This window comes from Polypterus senegalus, chromosome 15 (genome assembly GCF_016835505.1).
Source record: "Polypterus senegalus isolate Bchr_013 chromosome 15, ASM1683550v1, whole genome shotgun sequence".
NCBI lineage: Eukaryota > Metazoa > Chordata > Cladistia > Polypteriformes > Polypteridae > Polypterus > Polypterus senegalus.
In genome coordinates, this window is record NC_053168.1 from 117,810,828 (window position 1) to 117,834,573 (window position 23,746).

General features: G+C 37.2%; 1 protein-coding gene across 1 annotated transcript in view; it reads right to left on the bottom strand.

Annotated features, from left to right (window-relative positions):
• Nucleotides 1–23,746, bottom strand: part of LOC120516042 (vacuolar protein sorting-associated protein 13B-like) — a 614,714-nt gene that overhangs the window by 146,437 nt on the left and 444,531 nt on the right. The window contains exons 25-27 of the mRNA XM_039737477.1: nucleotides 16,419–16,622; nucleotides 12,740–12,911; nucleotides 6,141–6,255 (exon numbers count right to left, since the gene is read on the bottom strand). Coding sequence (XP_039593411.1) covers nucleotides 6,141–6,255; nucleotides 12,740–12,911; nucleotides 16,419–16,622 — 491 coding nt within the window. The remainder of the gene's footprint in view (nucleotides 1–6,140; nucleotides 6,256–12,739; nucleotides 12,912–16,418; nucleotides 16,623–23,746) is intronic.

The following is a 23,746-nucleotide window of genomic DNA, read 5'->3' on the forward strand; positions in this document are numbered from 1 at the left end:
GACAATCCTGTCTCGAAGGTCTACAGACAATTCCTTTGACTTCATGCTTGGTTTGTGCTCTGACATGAACTGTCAACTGTGGGACCTTCTATAGACAGGTGTGTGCCTTTCCAAATCATGTCCAATCAACTGAATTTACCACAGGTGGACTCCAATTAAGCTGCAGAAACATCTCAAGGATGATCAGGGGAAACAGGATGCACCTGAGCTCAATTTTGAGCTTCATGGCAAAGGCTGTGAATACTTATGTACATGTGGTTTCTCAATTTTTTTATTTTTAATAAATTTGCAAAAATCTCAAGTAAAAATTTTTCACGTTGTCATTATGGGGTGTTGTGTGTAGAATTCTGAGGAAAAAAATGAATTTAATCCATTTTGGAATAAGGCTGTAACATAACAAAATGTGGAAAAAGTGATGCGCTGTGAATACTTTCCGGATGCACTGTACAATGTCACAGTATGTAAGGTATAGTTTTAATGTATAATTTAAAATGAACAGCCAAATGTGTGTTTCTTCATATCAGATTTCATAACAAATGCAAATATGTAAAATGAAAAATATATTAATTGAACAATTCCCGCAATTGAAAAGAAAGAAAACAAACAAAAAATAAAAACCTTTAAACCAACTTTTAAAGTTGGCTTAAGTGACAAAAACATCTTTTTCTTTATAAATTCATAAACAAGTCTATGAATACCCATGATAACCAGGCACATCATGTATAACACCGTGCATAGAACTCATACTATAACATGGTGTAAGCACAAAAGTGGGAATGTGCGTATGCACAGAAAAATCCAGATGCGTAAATCTGTGCGTTCGCCAACTTCCACGTTCTTCCACTCCATATATCCCGATCAGCGTGAAAAGTAACGCACATCCACGCGCCTGCTGTCCCGCCTCAACTCCTCCCAGAATTACGCCTCTTTGAATATGCAAATCAATGTAAATAGTCCTTAAGCTCAGCCTTCTGTGAAAATGCAATGGCAAAAGCAAGAGGGAAACTAGAAGAATTTCAGCGAATACCAAGTGGAGGCAAAGAAAAATGTACTATTTGTTGGTTTAAACAGTGGTATAAACAACAAAAAGAAGTTGATCGAGTGAAAGCTCACCTTCACAAAGTCGCACAATACCCGAATTAAAAAAGAAGCTAACAGATATCAGTCACAGTGAAAAGGAGAGCCATAGCCCACTGTCTGAGTGCCATATGAAAGCTTATTAGGGTACAGAGAAAAAAAATAGAAACACAGTGGGGATAAAAGCATGAAATGCCAACTTAAATCTCTAAATTTCCACTTTAATCACATAGTCATTAAATTTTGTCATTAAAGTGGAACATCATAAACTTCATCTTAAAATTGTTTAATTTACTATAGTTTCTCAATCCCATCGTAACTACAGTAGCACATTAAATGCTTTGTTTTGTATTTGATCTTCTATGTGTGTGAATCACTACGTGCTTCTGGGCTTTCTCTTCCTCCGACAGGACACAGAATCCATTACATTCGTAATATTACTGCTCTCTAAATAATTAAAATACTGAGATGTAAATGTGATATTTTCATGATGATAGGAGTTAAAGCATGTTATTAGACATGGGAACACGATGGCGCAGTGATTGTTCATGTCTCACGCAAGATGTTTGCTGCGCCATGTGCTACCTTCAATGAAATACTTTACTGTAGCAGTACTGTCTCTTTCAAATGTACTAATCTCCAACTCCTGTCCCTACTTTTCTTTCTCCAAATACCCAGTCGCCACATAATCAGCTCTGTAATAGACGTTAAGCCATCTGTAACCTTAGAAAGCAGATTCTTCAAAAATTTTAAGGAACATCGTAATATCTTCATAGTATATGTTTAATTATCCTGTCCATCTATCCTTCCAGTGTCACGTCAACACCTGCAAGAATACAGTGCAAGGCAGGAACAATTCGTGAACAGAGCGCCCGCTAGCGCTGTGGCACCATGTAGTTTAAGTTAAAGTTTTATCTGTATAATATAATAAACATATTTTGCTGCATTTCATCTTAAAAATGATATCATCATCATATGTAAATACTTTCTTTATAAAGTGGCTCAGGTTGTGCAAGTTTACAGTGAGGTGATTGTACTAATAAGTACAAACAGTTCTACAAGGAGCACTTGATGGATTGATTGAGTGTGTTTAGATTTCTTGGGATGAAACTGTTTCTGAACAGCAAGGTTCATGCAGGAAAGGGTCTGAAGCATTTGTCATATGAGAGCAGTTCAACAGACAGCATGGCTGAGGCAGCGTTTGCTTGATGCTGTATACCAATAATTCTCTTTCCGATCAGCTGCTGTACTGTGATTCACACTCAGATACAGTGATATAAATACTCAGAGTGGTGCAGTGAGAGTAATATGGAAAAAGATGATCTGATGTGGGATCCGAGGTGCAGTGAGAGTAACAACGCTAAAGCAGCTATGGCATTTGGAACAGTTTGACCATTCTGCGGACCATTATATTGTTACAGGTTAATTACAATCAGATGCATTAAACTAATAAAGAATATGCGGTTAATTTCAGTGTATTTATAAAGCCGCGTCAGGGATGTGGATCTAAAAAAGAAAGGATAACCACACAAGAACAGTACCACTGCTTTGACACTGGGTGCCGCCAGTCTGCAAAACTGAGCAGAGTACTTGTGTACAACAGGGTATGAGCGACCGTGGAAATGTGCGTAGCTTTATGCAAAGTTTAGGTTTTGTACATTGCAATATGAAAGAGGAAACGTTCTTACACAACATTTTTGTGCGTACACACTGTTTATACATGAGGCCCCAAGTCACTTACAGATGGATTTCTACTGTTTGTGCTATTGGCAAGAAGGTGCTGCCTCAAGATGTCTTTCTTGAGGCATATTAAAGAAGAGAATTCAAACTGGTAACAATATTGCAGCAGGTCTTCCAAATATTTTTCTTTCCTAGTTATGTTACTGCTCCCAAACAGTGTGTTACTTTTTCCAAAGTCATGTCAAGATACATTTCCTAACACATACCACTACTAGATGGTGTAGAGAGTTCATCCTTACAAGAATCACTCCAAAAATTTCACTACTAAGAGAAGCCAGTGCCACATGATAGAAATTTAATAAGATCAAACTCTAAGATCATGGGGCAGAAACGCATAAGTATTACGGCTAAATCCACTGTGTACCACAAGATGTGGCACTGTGGATCCTCAATAGAAAGGGTAATTCTCAAAATAACAGCGAAAAAAAAATGGCCTATTATTAAGTAATCTCTATTATACAATTTCAGAATGTTTGGTAAGGTCTCAACTTAATTGTAGCCTACGAAAGGTAGCATTCAGAGTAGTCCCAATTCAAAGTGTATATCTCAGCAGTCACATGAAGGATTAGACTTTAAAGTAAACAATTCATTAATCTTGCAAGAGAGAAAAACCCTTTCACAAATGTGCTTACCTGACTATACTGTTGTCAATGGCTGTTTCTGTACAATGACTGCTTAAGAACTTGACCATTGAGAAAAAAAAATGCCCAAAGGAAAAAAAAAAAATTCAGGACTGTACTATCTTCACTGTAATCTAATCATTATTTTCAGATTTGGTTATTATTGGTAATTTTACATCCATTGTCAAACCCAATCCAGATTTGTGGGAGTCAGAGCCTTTTCAGGTGGCACTGGACACAAATTGTGGGACCAACCATGGATAAGGCACAGGTTTTGTGCATGTCATACTCTTCTGCACACTCATACTGGCAAAACTGGAGTAACCAATATTTGGGGTAGTAAAAAGAGACCCAGAGTACCAGGAACAAACTCCTGCAGACACAGGGAAAATGTGCATACTCCACCCCGATCATGACTGTATAGAATTCTAACCTGTGAATCTAGGGCTGCGAGGCAGATGTGGTAGCCAAACTGTGACCTAGTAATGGCAACTTTATCAGTTAAATGAATGCAGGAAGCCAAACTGTGGAATTTCTTTTGATGTAGTCTGTTGATTTTATGATTATAACAAGTTTAAGCGCAGAGTATATTCTTGTACTTACTATTTCACACATTACAGAAATGTGAAGCATGCTTTCAGGAGCATTAAGATGTTAATATTTCAAATTATCATTGAACACTTCAGTCTGAAAGTCATATTGCCCATATATAAAGGTAATAAGCACTAACATACACTGATGTTTAACGCATTGCAGTATGGTTGCTAGTGGGTAAAAGATTATCATTGATACCATTTTATGCTATGGTTTCCTAACTATAATAAACTAGCCATGTGCGCCCAACTACGTTGCGTGTGTTAAAGTTGTCTGTGAAGGGCTCCCTGTTTAAACGCAGCTGCCAGTTGTGAACTGGGCCCTTCGTCACACAGCATTATGATTTTTTATAAGGGAAACAAAACTACAAAAGAAAACCCTTGGATATTGATTCGATAGGAACGGCCTACTCGGAATCACTGTCCGAACAGTAATTATGTGGTGGTGTAGGAGCATTTCTGCTTCTGTCCGTTCACAGTCCGTCTCGTTTTCATGACGCTGTCGTTTCCTCTCACGATCTCTTGTCAACCTTTCTCCAATCTCGCAGGTTGCTTTGTGGCAATCCAAAGAGTAAGGCAATATACACGGAGCAATGGTTATAAAAGGGGGACACATAGGTATCCAGGCTCTTTAAAGCATAAATAGGGATCACTTCACTGACATGTGAGCAAGCCACGGTACACTGTGAGACGCGCAGCACTCGTCGGCTACAACGTAACAATAATAATTTCCGGAACGTGCTGTTACGTTGTCATTCATTTTACCCACAGTCTTTCTTTCATTCATATGTTATGCAGGCACGTACCTTTTATCTTCGGCAATCTCATTCTCTAACCAGGCCTCAGGAGCTAACTAGCGTAACACTGTCCACCACCCCTTTCATTATTCCGTCATTGTTGACATCCGTGAGTAACAACGACGTACTAAACTGGAAGGTGGTCAACGCATGCGTGGAATTCGCAGACAAACAAAGATCAAGATCTAAATGAAGATTTCTTTAGTTAATTTAAAGCACAATTTGTTTAGTTGGAATGTCTGTGTTTTGAGGTGTGACTGGAGTACTACAGTCTTCAGTAGTATAAGCCTGGAGGAGATTCTTAATGCAATGCCTATGTTTTAGCTGTCTCTTTACTGCCATCTAGTGGTTCTTCTTCTAATTCATTCGTGGACAAACAAAGATCAAGATCCAAATGAAGATTATATATAAAGATGTCAACAGTAAGACTTCTGAGGCAGCAACTCAGAAAATGCATATCTTTCCAAGCATATGCCATGGAAATTCCACTAAGAGTTGAAACTCTTACTTAAGATAATACAAAACTATTATCTATTATATTATATTATATTATATAATAACTATTATAATGCAATCAGGAAAAAATTTGGAATTGTTTTGTGAAAAGTGAAGCAACTTGTGTAATACAATTTAATTTTTGTTCTAGTTTCAGGTCAACTTTTTTAAACAACTAACAACATATTTTTAATTTTTAACATTGCTTAAGCATATTTTGCTCAAAAGCAACGTTTATGTAAGAAAACTGTAAATTTCTCTGGGGTATAAAACACTTCCTTGGACAGCTATATGAGCTGTGTAAATTACACTGGTACTGTGTTGTGAAGCCAATGACCACTGGCCATGACTGATAATATGGAACATATCTCAGACATTACACTTACCCTCTGTGACAATGAGAGTGTGATCACTTCATAGGAAGGAGCCTGAGATATTTCAAAACAGTATGCAGTCTTGATTTTTAAAAATTACAGTACAGTGACCTGAAGCAAATCTTTTGGTAGGATGTGAAACACAGTAATGTGAGCAGATATGTTAAAGGAAGGAGATCAATGTTGCACCCATAAATAAAGTGTATTTGATAGAACAGTAACAACAGTCAGCAGAAGACACCAGATGCGCCTTCCAGTAGAATGGCAGGGACCAAGTAAGAAGTGTATTTTACAATCAATCCGAGGCAAAATGGCATAGCAAGGAGGCAAGTCTCAATATACAGAAAATGTTAATAAAACACCAATTAAAAGAAATTTTAAAAAACTGCTGCAAAAAAATGTGAAGGCTGCCTTGACCAGAAAACATGTACATTTTGGGTATACCTGCTTCTGTAGTGATCAATGTTGAAGCTACCAGCTTTACATTTGACCTTTGTGTAGACATCTTGCATATCCACAGATGCACTGAGATCTTCAAGTTCGCTTATTATGCAGACTTCTAAAAATGAAAAATATATATATAAGTAAAATGACATCAAATTAAATTTTGTTTGTTATCGACATGGTAGGAAACATTAAATTAAGCAAAATCAAAACAGAAGACCTCTAAATACGATATTACATAAAACAGCCATCTCTAGTAAATGCAAAGCTTATACAGTGCTTACATAATGCTTATACAGGGTCATTGCTGAGAGTTTAAGGCTACTTGTATAATGGTGAAGGTCAGCACTACAACTGCCATCACTGTTGCTGCTCAGAAGGCACGCAAAATGAACTTTGTTCAGCATTCACACCCACAGATCACCCACTGTAGCAACAACACATGTTTAGAATAATACCGAATCTTTGCTCACTTCATTCCACATTCTACACACAAGTGAGTCATAATGAACATCAGGTTCCAAAATGAAATAAAAGTCCTTAAAAAGATGACGTCGAGTAAATATTGCTTGTTGTGCTCCCCAAGGAGCCACCAGATGTACTTTTCGGGAGGCTGATTGTTTTTTTTTTGGATCCTGCCAATGATGTAATCTGATGACAGCCGTCACGGTTTTCAATAATTTGCATAGGTGCTCAATAAAACTAAACGCTGCATGAAAAAATTTATGATAGCAAGGGGAAAAGCTGCTGGATACAGATCACAGCAGCAGAAGACAGCACGACTTTAAACATGTAAAGCAAACAGGATACAAAACTGCTCTAAGAACGCACAAAAGGTGACTGACTGCCTGTGAATATTTAGTCTGCAAAGTACATATGTGTTATATCAACCATTAAGGGTTAAATGCTAATCATGCCTGAAAAAGCTCAATGTCCAACACAACTACAATCAGTCAAAAGCAGTAATCCCAGCACACCGTACCATTATCTTACAGCAAGTGCACATTGCCACGGAATGCATATATGCTTAGCTGAGCATCTTCCCTTATTCTCAACATCATATATTAAAATTCTTTCAAAGATACTCATTTGTAATAAAGACAGACATGGAATCACCTATTTCAACAGGTTTGTGGACATGAGAAAAAAACTATTTATATGAACTGTGAAAAATAAAGCATAGGCACATGTACATCATTTATAGCACAACTAGGATGTCTGACATTTCAACAGTTGTCAAAACCACAATGACATAAAGTGCAACCTCATCACCCTGGTGCCACTGTCTTTTTAGTAACAAATCTTAACGGCTAATCCTTTTCCCTTCCCTCATTCAAGAAAATCTTACAAGAGGCTAACAATTTTACACTAATACTTTTTTTGAGTGTGATTAAATATATAAAAAATACGCATATATTTTGGGATGGGGCACAGTTTCTTACCTGGATGGAAGGCCAGCACTCCAGAGACACAAGAAGAAAAGAAGGGTGTTCACTGCCTTGGCCAGATAGTTTGCAGAAGATACCAGTCTGGAGCTGGGTATGCTGGAACAATACTAGGCTAGAAGGCCAGTGTGATGGATGGACCTGTGGAGCAAACCAGTCAAGGCTACATGCTCCCCCGACACGTTAGGTGGTAGCACCCCTTGATGGTGCAACCAGTATGGAAACACACAAGGCATGCTGGGAACTGAAATCTCATGAGGAAACCTTGTTAAGATTCCAGGAGTGTTCGCAGAGGGTGCTGTGGGATTTGTGATTTTTGGGGACTTCCGCATGACACGGAAGTGCTTCTATTGGGCTATGCCCATGTACCGGAAGTAATTCCGGGTCTAAAATAAAAGAAGCTGCTCAACATCACACAGGCAAGTCTGAGTTGGAAGAAGAGCTGGACAAGATTCACTAGGGAGGAGTGGAGGAATAAAAGAGAGAGAAAAGAGAACTACACTAAAATATGTGCTTGTGGACAACCTGTGGAGGTGTTTTGTTAAAATAAACCTTTTCATTGAACTTTTGTGTGGTACATTCACCCAACAGGTCACTATATACAATCTCATCCATTTAGGGGCAAAGACATACTTTTTCCTCAATTTACCCCTCTGCTCCACAGTTTAAAGTTACAAATAAAACAAATCATAATTAAAGTGCACGTAGAATACTTTAAATTAAAGGCATTAGCATACATTTTAGTCACACTGTGTAGAAACATTTTTTCTACATGGTTCCCACATTTCAGGGCATCATAATGTTTGGGACATAGCAATGGTACAGTACATATGTTAAAGCAGCCCTATTTAGTACTCTGTTGCATATCCCTTGCATGCAATGACTGCTTGAAATCTGTGGTTCACAGACATCACCAGGTGCTCAGGACCTTCTCTGGTGTCTCTCTGCCAAGCCTCTAATGTAGCCATCTTCAGCACCTGCTTGTTACAAGCCTTGACTCCTTAAGTTGTCTCTTCAGCAGCCCAAGCCATAATACTTGTTTAACTGATGAGGTGGTATGCTTTGGATCTTCGGCAGTTCCTTTTCACCTCCACACTTTGCTCTTGCTATGACTCTGATCAACTTCATCTTTGTCTCATCTGTCTACAAGAACTTTTCCTAAAATTCTGCAGGCTCTTTTAAGTCCATTTTCGCAAAATGTAATCAAACCATCCTGTTTTTGTGGTTTATCAGTGGCTTCTGCGCATAGTAGTCTCTTACACATACATATTTGCCTCTTCAAAACTGTTTCTGATCTATTGGGCAGGCGTTTGGAGCTTTTTCTTTAACATAGGGAGGATTCTGCTGCCATCACCAGTGAGTTTTATTCCAGACATTTGATTTAAGTAATTCTAAAGGTTTTACTTATGTCTCTAATAGTTTTATTCTTGTTTTTCAGTCTGACATTTGCTTCTTTGAGTTTCATTGGCACATCTTTAGGTAGTCTGTAGGTAGAGGCAAGCCTATGTACAGCATCTTGTGTCTACACTAATGAAGCAATGAAACACACCTGAGTAATCACAAACACGTGATGCCAATTCTCCCACAAATCATGGAGCCCTGAAATGGGAACTGTAGAACAGGGGTGTCCAACTCCAATCCTGGAGGATGAAGTGGCTTCAGGTTTTTATTCTAACCCTTTCCCTAACCAGTGACCAGTTTTTATTGAAATTAACTTCTTTTTCCCTTCATTTTAATAGCCCTGTTTTAAGGATTTAGTCCTCTCAATTGATGCTTTTCTTCTTTAAATGGAAGACAATCAGAAATAAAATGTGAAGCAAGTCAATAGATAACCAGCTAAGTCGGGAATTCAGACTCCAACCAGTTTCTTAATTAGAACCCATTCTTCTTGTTAATTTAACCAATTGTTTAATTCCATGGCTTGTTGTTGCTCTAATTCTGCCACAGTGGACAGTTCCAAAACTGTTTCTTTTTTTTGTAACAATGCTGCCCAGATGTTTTAGATACCTGAGTAGGTCAGCATTATTGAGACCTTCAACTTATTTTTATTTCTTTATTTTCAGATATTGTGTGATGGGCACAGGTTAACTGGTCATGTTTCGGCTCATTTTGTGTTTCATTATTGTTTGGTTGCTAAACAAGGAAAAGGGAAAAAAATCAAAGGCCTGTGTCAAGTCAATTTAAACAAAGGCAAAATATGTTAATTAGCAGCAACTGGTCACTAATTAAGAAGATGGTTAGAATGAAAACCTGCAGCCGCTATGGCCCTTCAGGACTGGAATTGGACACCCAATGTTGAAAAAATGTTGTCATTTCTACATATGTGACTGAAATGAATGCAAATATGCTTAAAATGAAATTCTGCAAAGTGTACCTTAATCACATCTGAATTGTCTTATTTGTAATTTTAAACTGTGGAGCAGAGAGGTAAATGAAGGAAAAAGGTGTTTTTTGTCCCAAACATTATGGAGATCACTGTATATACAATCATGGGAAAAAGAAAGTATACCCTGCTTCATTTCTCAGGGTCTAAATCACATTTGTGTTGTCATCACTAAGTTCTATATACTGAGAAACATCACCTTTGCAGATCAAGATAACCTACAGACTTTCGTGAGCATGTTAAATGTTCATGACATTAAATTCAGAAAAAGACTAAACAAACATGGCTTTCATGAAAGGGTAGCACTGGGAAGGCCCCTTCTCCACAAAAAGAATAGGGCAACTCAATAAATTACATCTGAACAAACCACAAAAATTCAGGAACAATATCCTTTGGACTGATGAGGCCAAGGTAAAGATGTTTGGTTATCATGCAAAATGCCATGTTTGGCAAAAACTAAACACAGTGTAATAAACCCAAACTCCTGGTACCAACTGTCAAGCATTGTTGTCAACACAGAGGAAATTTTATACTTGCTTTGTAGGACCTGGGAAACTTGCAGTCAACGAGAAAACCATGAATTCCACTTTATACCAAAATGTTTTTGAGGCAAATGTGAGGCCCTTTGACAAAAATCTGTTTTAATTTATTTGCAAACTGAGGGTAGATTTCTCTATACATAGAGATGACAAAATTGTGATTTAAACCCTGATTAATAAAATCACACAATTGAAAGAGGCTGCACTTTCTTTTTCCCATGGATAAATACACACTCTCTCCCACCCAATTCCATATTGATGCACCAGCATTTACCCCTGCCTGGGCATCCTCAATATTTTCCTCATTACCCTCTGTCACTGTTCTAGTATGTGGTTTCATGCCAGAAACCTATGTGCTTGGCATTATTGTGCCACAGGTTTAATTACATATAACTTATCATTAAAATAAAGCAATACTCTTAGATATTCAGGCAAATGGTGTGCTGGTTAATCTCACCAGAATGAGAAAATGACTTTAACATTACACAGGAATATTAAAAAAAATAATGTAAATGAGGATTCGTCATATAACTCTCTACTCTTTCTTTGGGATAGAAGAAATTCTAAATGTTTTTATGGGATCTTGCTCAAGAAAAAAAATGGCAGTCATTATTAAATGGTATAAGGGGTAGCAGTGAGGATAAAGAATCTGTGAAGATACAGAATCTGTGAAGCAGACAAAACTACATTAGTGAAATAACTTTCAGCATAATCTGCATAAATTCTTTCTTGAAGTATAGGAACATTTGGGCTAGTGCTGATCACAACGGCAACCACAAAGCAATCCCTCTTCAGCATTTCAGTACTGAAGGGGATCAGGGTTCACATAGTCCAGCATCTGCGAGCTAATGCTCTGCAGAATTCTTCATAAATTAGAGTGGGCAGTGTGGCAAGCCATGGCTACTACATCTTTTTTCTGTACCTCTATAATATTAGTAATGCATAGAAGGAAATCCAGCAGCTCAGCATGTCTTTCTTTGCATGAACTTTATATTATTTCTTCATCTCTCCAAGCATTTGCATAATTCTGAGATCATACAGTAATGTAGCCTTCAAATTGGGCACAGGACAAGGCAAATATCACTGCAAACCCTAGTCAGAATAAAGCCCTCCATTCATTATAGGGTATATAGCCTTGCAGGGTAAACTAGACTTAACTGCAGTCTATTCTGAATAGGTTCTGAACATCAAGAAATAGAATTAAGGTCCCCATGAAATTTCATTATTGCTGCACATCGATGCCAACTGACAACCAGCAGGTGGAACTCTTCTACTTGCACATGGCAGTGTAAACTATGGCCCAACACATCCTATAAGCACTCCTTTTTTTCTTCTAATTCTACACGTTCACAAACAGTATATGGAACTGTATTCTAACCCGTCGCATAGTGGAACCTTCACATAATGGATACACAACCTTGATTCTAAAAGGTAGTTTCATCTAAACTTTTTTTCTAAGTGAGTCTATTATCTTAATTATTTTACAATTATAACAATAACAACAATAATAATAAAAATAAATTTGATTTAGTGGATATATTATGTGAATAAAAGCAATACAAAAATAAACAACTCATATAAAATGCATTTGCAAAATTTAGCAGTTAATTAGCCAGTAGGAAATCAAAACTGCACATTGGTTACTGCTTTATGAAAACCGCTCTAGCGCAAGGCTCCAGTTCTTTTCAATCTGCAACTAAAGAGATAGATTAATAATAACTATGAGCAAAGACATCTGGAGGTGTGCTTACCCTCTTTCTGCAGTGCGCATGCTTTGCCCATTTTTGCAAAGAACACACAAGAGACCCAGATTTTACCTGTGTGACTAGAAGCATTAAATTAACATGGCATATGTGAAGATGGGTGTGTATGTACAAAAATGGACTAATATACAATTAAGGACAATTCTTGCTTTACAGTCATTAATGCCAGGCCTAGCTCTTTATGATCTTGAACTAGAAAAACAATATATTCAATGTGGATGGATGAATGGCTTGTAATATGTTCTAAGGTTACAAATGGATTTTGCAAATTAGCTAATCACACAATATAAACCAGATATATTAGGACCTCCAGGATCCTTTTGTTAATCCAAATGATTAAACAATCAGGCTAATACAAACATTGCAGTAACATATATATTCAGGGCAAATCTTACTTATTCTCCTTACAATGGGAACCAAAACTCAGTATTTCTGCAGAATTGAATGGTATATATGTGGTAAACCTCACCAGTTCCCTTTAGTCCTGGAACCGGCCCAAAAAGCTTCACTGTGACCTTTGGCAGCATCCACTGCATCCACAAACTAACACGCCCGCTTGATCCTCCAATGTTACTTGTTTTTTGCTCCAAGGTTGCTGTATCAGAGAAAGGAGAATCATCGCCAGTTTGCATGGAATAGCCCTGTGAAATAAACAGTAATTCAAAGTCACTGACATCAGCTGACAGAATTTCCATTTAAAAACCATTAAAACATATAGATTGTGTATTTTATTTAAGAATTTAGGGCCAAGTTAAATAATCAGTACTAGTCATATACAGTATGGTTATATTAAAGTAAACCTAAACATGTCTACATAATCCCAAACAGTAACTTCAGATGCGTGGTTCCTCCTGCCATTAACTAAAGGTATGGGGGTGTGTCTCTTTAACTTTGCCTGCACGTGCCGTTACACATTAGTAGTATGATTGATCCTCCAGTGAGTGGGTTCCACTTGGAAATTTCTGATGGAAAGTGGACGTGGATTAGTGGTATTGACTTTGACCCTTGTCTATAACCTTCTTAAGACCATTCTGGTTTTAGGTCAAAATCCCCTGGGGTAAAGCGTTTAACCCAAAGTTCAACATCTTTTCCTTCAGCCTGTTTTTATTTAGAGCCTGTGACTCTATGAATGACAGCCTAAAGTACTGCACATAAATCAGCAGATGACTGTTTCCCACAGAGTTTGCCTAAGAAAGTTAAAGGATCCTGTTTTGAAAAAGCGTTAGCTCATTAATGGCTTTGGCACAGATCCTCTTATGACAGTGTTTATAAGAATTTTTACTTTTTTATTTTCCAAACATAAATCACATAGTTAAATGAACTAAAAAGTTGCAAACAAACAAATTCATGCCCTAAAAGATTCTGACTTTTTCCACGGGACGCCTGAATCCTCCCTCCAAATTATACCCTGCACAGCCATTCACATACCTTTAAGTGGCAACATGGTTATCAACCATCCTATTAAAAGTTTTTAAGGTTTCCCAATGATATGTTTTTAAAGGGAAACAGCTGTACCACACACTAAAGCATGAAGAAACAGTTGAAAGTCTACATTTACTACTGAATGAACACTCTGAACGTATTTACTTTACAATAAGGAGTTACGCAGGGAAAAAAAACATGCCTGTGTGGATAAAATGGAACACTATCATCTGTTATAAGATCTGACCAAAAGAAAAGTTGCATGTGTTCTTGGCAATAAATGCACTGGTGCAAAAGTCATGTACAAAAGCAGAATAATGTTCTCAGTCTCATTTTTTTCAAAATTTAACTTAAGTTTCTTTTTATTTTAGCAACTCAGGAAAAATGCCAAGAGTGAAGAATGAATGGGTAGAACAGTGGCACAGTAAGTAGTGCTACTGCAAAACAACAATTTTGTCTTGGCTTTGAATTCCACAATTGGTTGTGGAGTTTACATAGTCTGTGTGAAGGTTGTGTGTTCTTCCATTGTCTCCCTGTGTTTGTCTTCTGTGTAATCTTATTTAACTCCCAAATAACCCACAATATATTGGCAAGGGTAACTGGAAAATCGTGCCATTCTTGAGTAATGAGGGTGTCTGTTTGTTCATGCCCAAAAATGGACTGGCATGTTGTCCAAAGTTCTTTCATACATTCTAACCAGTGCTGCAAAGAGGGGCTTCAAAACCCGTCATCCAACTCCTCACACCCTTCCCCCAACACTGAACTGGAATAGGGTTTGAGAATTTCTGTGAAGAATGCATAATAATCAGACTTAATAGTTAAGACTGTTCCACATGATGCAATTTAATATGTGATTAAGGTGCATGGTAATTTTATTTATGTCATAGTATCTCCCCATTTCAGGTGTATGTTTTTTTTATTTATTGGTTCAAATAAGCCTAGCCTACATGTATAATTGCGATGATACATTTTGAGTTAGTTTATATATATATATATATATATATATATATATATATATATATATGTCTGTAAATATTATTCTTGATTTTTTGCAATATATATTTTTGTGCTATTTGTAAAAAATAAAATTTAATATTTTAAATGCTTGCAATTTTGATATTATCATGTTAAGATAATTATTAATTTCCTCTATTACAAACTGTAGAAGTTCTTTTGGATGTCCCTCAAACAGAGTAGGTAGCTGGAAGGTTGCATTGAAGGTCTGGCAATTACATGGCAACAAAAAGCTTGTGGGGAAGGGATGTCAGAAGCTGCCAGCAGGAGCCCAGTGTTGCATGAGCAAACACAGGGGGCACCTCTACTTGGATGAGTTTTAATAGTTTAGCTGGGAAGGAATTTAAGGCCGACTCATGGTCCTATATGTACAGTGTCCAAAGGAGAGTGGGGTGATTCACAGAAGACATAAAAAACAATAAACAGAGAGAGAGGGAGGAAGGTAACTAAGCGGGTAAATGCAATACAATGGATGGTAAGTGGGCAATCCATGCCACCTAATGAACCAAAACCTGTTTAGTTATGCCCAGAATGGCAACAGGTTTTTTTTTTTCCATTTTATCTTCATTTTAGATTTTATGGAACCCCCTTGGTATCTTAAGTCCTCTAGTTATTTTTGTTCAATAAGTCCTCCATGTTTAATGTTTGTTTCCTTTGTGCACAGGTGTAGCTCCAAAAATAATAATGGAAGGTTTAAGACACTGAGGATTACAAGTCCAATATTACTAATTCTTATTTAAATTCACCTTGTACAACTGCTTATGTGAAGTTCTTAGACTATACCTATTTGAATTTTATATCCTTAAAAGAGCCAACGTGCTGCCAATACTGCACTAATAACATAACCTGTAAAACCTAAGCAGCTCTGCAGGGTTGTGTGAAATTGCTGTACGTGTGAGCATTAACATAGATGAGCAACATGGATGTGCATTGTAATAATGCTATAAATAAAATTATTGTAGAAAATATGGCAAAGAATGTTTTGTTGAATATTCATTCTAGAAGACTCTGATCACTCCTGCAATATAAACTGGAAGAACAATGTTACAGTACTTACAAAATTGTCTTTTTAGCACTTGTCCCTCTCTGCATAGGCACTGAGACCTACCACACCACTCTTTTCTGTGAGTACAGGAAAGCAGCCTTCATACTGCTCAGAACAATCCCTTTGGTTAATGGTTCTAAATATCCATTAGGAAGAACACCTGGTGTCCAAGGTACTCTTCACTCTTTGTCATCCTAAAATGTTTAAACTGCTTTGAAAACAGAAGGATGGAATTGCACAGAAATGCTCTGTACATCCTTCTTCATCGTATGACCAGGATATTTGCAAGAACCACACACTGTGGTGTTGGCTTCAGTATTGTTCTCCCAAAAACCTATATTTATTAGGTTAGATTGTGGCTAAGAATCAGTAGTATTTTAGAATTGAATATAGCTACAGATAATAGGACATACAAAAGACATAACCCACAATTTACTTTTTTTATGTTAGCATCAAGTTAGAAATACGCATGATCAGGTGAATCCTTTACCACCAGCACTTTCATATTTTTCTCTCACGTCAGCTTTGAGAAGGCGCATACTTGTGACTTGTGTCTTTTGTTCATTTCCTTACTTGACAGAGAGTCATGGCTTTTGAAAGTAAAAAAATGAGGCTTGATTAAAGTTATTTGAATATCATTTGATTATTTGTAGACTTGTGTACTTACCTCAGTTGGACTACCTAAATCTGCGGATGGGCTGCAAGTGCTTGTGTCTGGAAGTGCAGTTCCAAAGCTACTTCTGACTGGTGAACTTGGAGTCGCACCTACAGTCACTTCATGGTAATTAGATGACTGACGAAGAATTCCCCTCTTCTGGATTTTATTCCATGTTGTATTTATACTATGAAGAAGTTCATATAGCAACTGGACCTAATGGAGACACAAAAGGAAATCTTGCCTTAAGAAAGAGCTTTTAGTGTAATGTTATTTAACATGTATTCTTATTTCATACAGAGACTATAATTGTTGGTTATCTGTTCTGCTTTGGCATAGAATCTTCACTACAATCACATTCCTTCCTTGCAGTGCTGAGTAAACTGATCTTAAATATCAAGTTTTCATATGTAAGATGGATCTAAAATAGGTAAGAATAACAAGTCTACCATAAGATGTAAACCGTCAAAATAAAAAGCTGTTCAGAATATACTAATCAAGGTCAACCAAGTTCAAATTGGTAATAATTAGCATCCAGAGTTAAAACTCTAAACTAACAATGCAGTGTATCATTACATTGTCATTCAGACAGAATTGTCTTATATGACCTTTTTTTAAAAGGTATAAAAATAAAAAAAAGTTTAAAAGTTACCTAGAGGAAGTGAAATATAAATTAGTATATAAACTGTACATAGATGGGAATGGGGTTCAGGATTCAAACCCAGACTCTAGGAGTAGAGAGGCAGAAAAGTAAATGACATTATGATGCACTGTATTTTATTGAGCTCTATGTAATTTCACATGCCATAACAAATAATGACCAGCATGTTGATGCAGTCATCATCTTCCTCCACTAAGGTTCAATATCTGCATAAATTACTCTACATATTTCACTATGATACACATGGATCTTCTCCAATTTCTTCCTTTTAATCATTGAACAAATGCAACTTAAGTTACCTGGAGACTATTAAGTAGTAACACAGGTGAACGTATGTGTGTGCGTGAGTATATCCCAAGGTTTATGTACTTTCTGCCCAAGGTAGTTTCTTGCTTTGTGCCCAATTCTGCTGGCATAGGTTCTGACATCCTGTGGACTGGTAATGGATTAAGGAGGTCTAAAATATAGATCAATGTTTTCATTTTTACTATATTTATTTGTATTTCACTCTATTACAAAAAAAAATCTTGCAACGATACAAGACTTTTTTCCTGCGGCAAGCAAAGTGCAGGTCACACGGCACAGCAGCAGCAAGCCAGCAGCTGATCGAACAACGAGGAGGAAAAAAATGTATTTGTTTCCCATTGTATCAACATTTAAGAGGGGCTTTTGGAGGAGCGACTGTGTCTCCTTGGGGTTCGTTCAGCCCCCCTCTTCAAAATGGCGGGCAGGGGCGAAGGCCCCAGTTTAGTATAATACCAATTAAAGCAAATAAGACTTGAGTGTGTTAATGATACAAAATGTTTATCACAGGTTTATCTCCTCCTTTTCAACCCTAAAACAGGCTAATTTATGAAAGCAAAACTTTCCTAAAGGATGGATAGCTAAACAGCATTTCAAAGTATGCACAAGGATAACAGCAAAGTTCAAAGAATGACATGAGTTACTAGCTCTTACTGCTACAAAAAGGAAATTAAAGGTCACAAGTTGTATCAAAACTAAATAAGAAGAAGAGCAGAGGTTGAACACCAGGCAAATAGATCAAACTTGGGGGGAAAAAGTATCACAAAATCTTGGGACAGGAAAGATGAAACACTTAGGGAGCATAGTGAATGAATAGAAAAGTTAAGACAGGTAATCCTGTTGTCTAGCCACACCAATAGAACAGTCATTCCAAGTGAAGAATATCAGGCAATGACAATCACATCTAAGACTAGCAGGCCACTTCTGCAAAAGGTGATATGTAAAATACAACACACTAAATGGTACAAACCAGCTAAATTTTAAATTTACATTCAATTTCGACTTTTAATCTTTCTAATAATAATAATATTAAAACAGCGAATGCAGCTGTTTTAAAATATGCTATTAATGGTGGAGAAACTTAACAACAAGACAACTAAAATGGAGTATAAAAATGTAATAAGAGCTTGATCTGCAAAAACATGACTTCTTATTAAGAAATGGGCTGGAGCCAAAACGTGTAGCCTTTACGGTCCTCCAGGAATAACTTTGTCAACCCCGCGTTAGGTAAACATATCCTTAGACTTGGTGTAAAGTTCACAAAAAATTGCTGAGGGTTTAAGTTTTACAATAAAACTGCATTAGAATTTTACCACAAAATACTCAATAAACTATGTGATGACCACAGTATCTGAAAAGTAAAGGCCTATTTTAAAGCTTCGGCACAAAGTCCTGGAGCAAAGCACTGCCTTTTTAATCCTGTTCATCAGAAATCTCCTGAAGATGGATGTTAAATTATTGTATAGATTTGCAACCAAATCTGTTCAAGAAGCTGCTACGATCATAACATTTAACTCTGGAGAATAAGAGAAAGAATCTGTTTAAGAAAGAAAACAGGAAATACATCTTTGCAGAAATACTAATAGCATCAATAATTTAGAAGAAACAGTAATGACTTTTAGAAAATGGGTGAATGCAATATTAGGACATTTTATCAGTTAAGCAATAGGCTTGATGCTCTTTACTTCTTTATGGAAATTCGTAATGCTTTGTAACTATAGACAGATGGATAGATAGATAGTACTGCCATGTGCAAAAGTTCGCTGACAACCCTGCTATTGTGGGCTGTATCAGGAGTGGACAGGAAGTGGAGTATAGGAAGCTAATCAAAGACTTTGTTAAATGGTGCGACTCAAACCACTTACACCTGAACACCAGCAAGACCAAGGAGCTGGTGGTGGATTTTAGGAGGCCCAGGCCCCTCATGGACCCCGTAATCATCAGAGGAGACTGTGTGCAGAGGGTGCAGACCTATAAATATCTGGGAGTGCAGCTGGATGACAAATTGGACTGGACTGCCAATACTGATGCTCTATGTAAGAAAGTTCAGAGTCAACTATACTTTTTGAGAAGGTTGGCATCCTTCAACATCTGCAGTAAGATGCTGCAGATGTTCTACCAGACGGTTGTGGCGAGCGTCCTCTTGTATGCGGTGGTGTGCTGGGGAGGCAGCATAAAGATGAAAGACGCCTCACGCCTGGACAAACTTGTTAAGAAGGCAGGCTCTATTGTAGGAGTAAAGTTGGACAGTCTAACATCTGTGGCAGAGCGACGGGCATTAAGCAAACTCCTGTCAATCATGAAGAATCCACTGCATCCATTGAACAGGATCATCTTCAGACAGAGGAGTAGCTTCAGTGACAGACTTTTGTCACTGTCTTGCTCCACTGACAGACTGAGGAGATCGTTCCTCCCCCACACTATGCGACTCTTCAATTCCACCCGGGGGAGTAAATGCTAACATTATTCAAAGTTATTGTCTGCTTTTACATGCATTTTTATTACTCTTTAATTTAATAATGTTTTTTCTATCAGTATACTGCTGCTGGATTATGTGAATTTCCCCTTGGTATTAATAAAGTATCGATCGATCGATCGATCGATAGATAGATAGATAGATAAACAGACAGACAGACAGGAAAGTGACAATGGCATAGAGGATGAAGAACTGTTTAATAAAACTATTTCCGCTAATGCCATCTATGACAGACATGATGTAAAATGAAAACTGGCAGCACTGTTACAAAATGTGAAAGATCATTCAGTGGGATTGAAAATGGATGGAATGCCATATTTTATTCTAAGGTAAGGTTGGCAGTGGTGGTACACTGGTTAATACTGATGTTACACAAAGCTAAAAACCTTGCTTTGACTCTCAGCCTCAGCACTGTTAAGTTTAAAGTTTACCAGATGTTTTCACCTTACTTTATTTGTGTATTTTCTATTTTGCCTTCAGCACTGGACCTGGCTTCCTATTTTCTAGTAATGGAAAAAGGCAAGTGTAGGAAATAAATGGATATATGTTTTCCATAATTGTTGTGCTACTAATTTCTATGAATGGTTCTATTTATTTAATTCACGTAAAAAGAATGAACAAATTATACAATGTACTCATTTAAGCTACTTTAAAAAAAAAAAACAATGATAAAGACTGCCAGGATCATATGGTAGTTTAATAGGGACAATTAATTTTATTTTGTACTGGTATTCATGTTTATCACCATCTTGTCTCAGGATTAAATCTCTGGGTAGTTGTGTGTTGCCTGGAGCTTTACATTCCCATTACTTGCCAAAGGAGGCAAGTGATTTGCACCTGCATGTGAACACTATGGAACCAGTGGTAGAAAATGATAGGGTATCATGCCTGACACTTAACTTTGCACTTTGTCCATTCAAGACATTCATGGGTGTTCTGGTTTTATGACATGTGCACTAGGGAGGGCCCAAAACTCATTAAAAGGATCTCAGCTTGCAACATGCTACCCTTGAAGTGCTTGGATGCAGCAGGCCTCTTGAATGCACTTGTGAACAAAGTCAGAATATGCCATTGACAGCTGATCGTTTGAAACAAGAAACAAAGAGAAACTGCGAACCCCTTGTGCAATGTTGGTGGCTCCTACATTCCCACATACATTGCCACAAATAGTTTGATAATTAAAAGAAGGACTCCAAATGGTGTGAGGTCCCTTTTGTTCTTGGCTTTGGCAACACTTCTTAAACTCTGAAGCAGAGTCAAATTGTTACTAGTTTAACCAACTTCTGTTCAAAATTAGCTGCAAATCTGTAATTAAAAGTGAGTAGGGCTCTATTCACAGTTGTTTGTCCAATTTTTAATAAATTGGATTCCTGGGTAAATGACAGCATTGTTTTAAAGCTCTGGGATAATGAAAGAGGCCTTATGAAATGTTTCATGTTTTCTTCCTCTCTACTCTTTAAATAATTATACATTTGAGGCCACTGAGAGTTCATAAACCTGTGTTTCTTAGATTCAACCTTTTGTCCTTCCTTGATACAATCTATAAGACATCTTAAAATACCAAAAATAAATAAAGACTTCTCATTTTATAAAATTAACAAAGTAGGTCAGAGTTTGTTTAAGCAAAACAAATTTTATAGTAGTGATAACTACAACTAATGGACTAGTCATACTGTTAAGTTATGGAAGCATATACTGATACTCATATCCAATTATCAATCAGTGATTTTGTAAGTAATAAATCAAAATAAAAAATGAAGCTAATAAATATATTTTTTATTATTATTCCAAAAGTCTCACAGAGCACTACAGTGTACTGATAATTAGCAAAAAAACAAAGAATTTCAACCTTAATGTAATAATGAAGGATAAGGTTTGGCTTTCGGAGCTCCTGCAATGTGAATCAATATAAATGGAAGATAATTTGTGGCATTACTATAAAAGGTGTTACAGTAATCCCTCCTCGATCGCGGGGGTTGCGTTCCAGACCCCCCCACGATAGGTGAAAATCCGCGAAGTAGAAACCATATGTTTGTATGGTTATTTTTATATATTTTAAGCCCCTATAAACTTTCCCACCCTGTTAACATTATTAGAGCCCTCTAGACATGAAATAACACCCTTTAGTCAAAAGTTTAAACTGTGCTCCATGACAAGACAGAGATGACAGTTCTTTCTCACAATTAAAAGAATGCAAACGTATCTTCTCTTCAAACGAGCACCGTCAGGAGCAGAGAATGTCAGAGAGATAGAGAGAGCGTGACAGAAAAACAAACAATCAAAAAATCAATACGTGCTGTTGGGCTTTTAAGTATGAGCACCGCGATAAAGCAGCCGCAAAGAAGGGAGCAATGTGAAGGTAGTCGTTCAGCATTTTTTAGAGTAGCCTCCATATTTTCTAAACAAACAGCCTCTGTGCAAACAGCCCCTCTGCTCACACCCCCTCCGTCAGGAGCAGAGAACGTCAGAGAGAGAGAGAGAGCGAGATTAAAGCAAACAATCAAAAAATCAATACGTGCTTTTAGGCCACCGCGATAAAGCGGCATTTCTTAGAGTAGCATCCATATCTTCTAGGCAAACAGCCCCTCTGCTCACACCCCCTCCGTCAGGCGCAGAGAATGTCAGAGAAAGACCGAGAAAAGCAAACAATCCGCTCGGGAAGCACATCGTATATCATTGAGGAGTTTTAGTTAATATGTAATACATGCTCTGATTGGGTAGCTTCTAAGCCATCCGCCAATAGCGTCCCTTGTATGAAATCAACTGGGCAAACAAACTGAGGAAGCACGTACTTTAAATTAAAAGACCCATTGTTCGCAGAAATCCGCGAACCAGCGAAAAATCCGTGATATATATTTAGATATGCTTACATTTAAAATCCGCGATGAAGTGAAGCCGCGAAAGTCGAAGCGAGATATAGCGAGGGATTACTGTATATAAAACACATATGGGCAGTTCTATAAGTCACTGTAACAAACTAGGAGTGGTTCTTCCTATTTTAGCCTTTGAGAAGATAGAGGATAACTTACAAAAAGTTCAATTTGTGATTCCCTCTGCAAAATAGCACAGAACCCAGTTAGCTATATCTATCTTATAAAAAAAACACTAATATCTGTGTGTCCAGTCCCTTTGAGCAATCTGATTGGTCAGTTTGGCTTTGGTTATGCAACGAAAGAGGATGTGTGAGTTAGAGACGCATGAGAAGGAGTAAAGTGTATGAGACATGCTGAGAGAATCACCTGGACAAGAGGTGAGAAAGTTACCTCGAAAATAATGACAGTCTCAGAATTGGACTTTACAGGTATACATTTCGAGACAGGGGGCACTAGTTAAGACACATTCACACATGGAAACACAGTGAAAATGTACTCAAGGGTCTCGGAGGACAAAAGATAGAATAATAAAAATTTTTGGAATTACCTGTCTTCGAAAGATAGTGTGGCTAGTATATATTAAAGTATACAATCCAGCTGTCGCAAAGCAATACTGTTTGCATTGAAATAAAGAGATATTTTGATGGCGGCTGTCTTCCACCAACTGAATGTTACATTAAAATAATAAACATTGACTGGCACGGGCACAATAAATGTGAGAAGTTGATCCTTACTGTTTGTAGACAGACAGACAGACAAGTTATGTTAAAGATGGTGACAATGACCAAAAAATGATTTCAATCATGTTTTTGTTGTCAAATGGTAAAAGTACTGAACATAATTATATGCTCAGTGTACATTTAACATTTACTTACAAATACACCCAAGTAAAAATACTATAACACCCACACTTTTTTATGCTTTGTACTGAGCAACACACCGTTTATTTGTTCATTTTCAATTGCTTATTATTTATTGTAGCTTACAATAGAGAATTAAAGCAACTTACATCACTCTTTTGAATAAC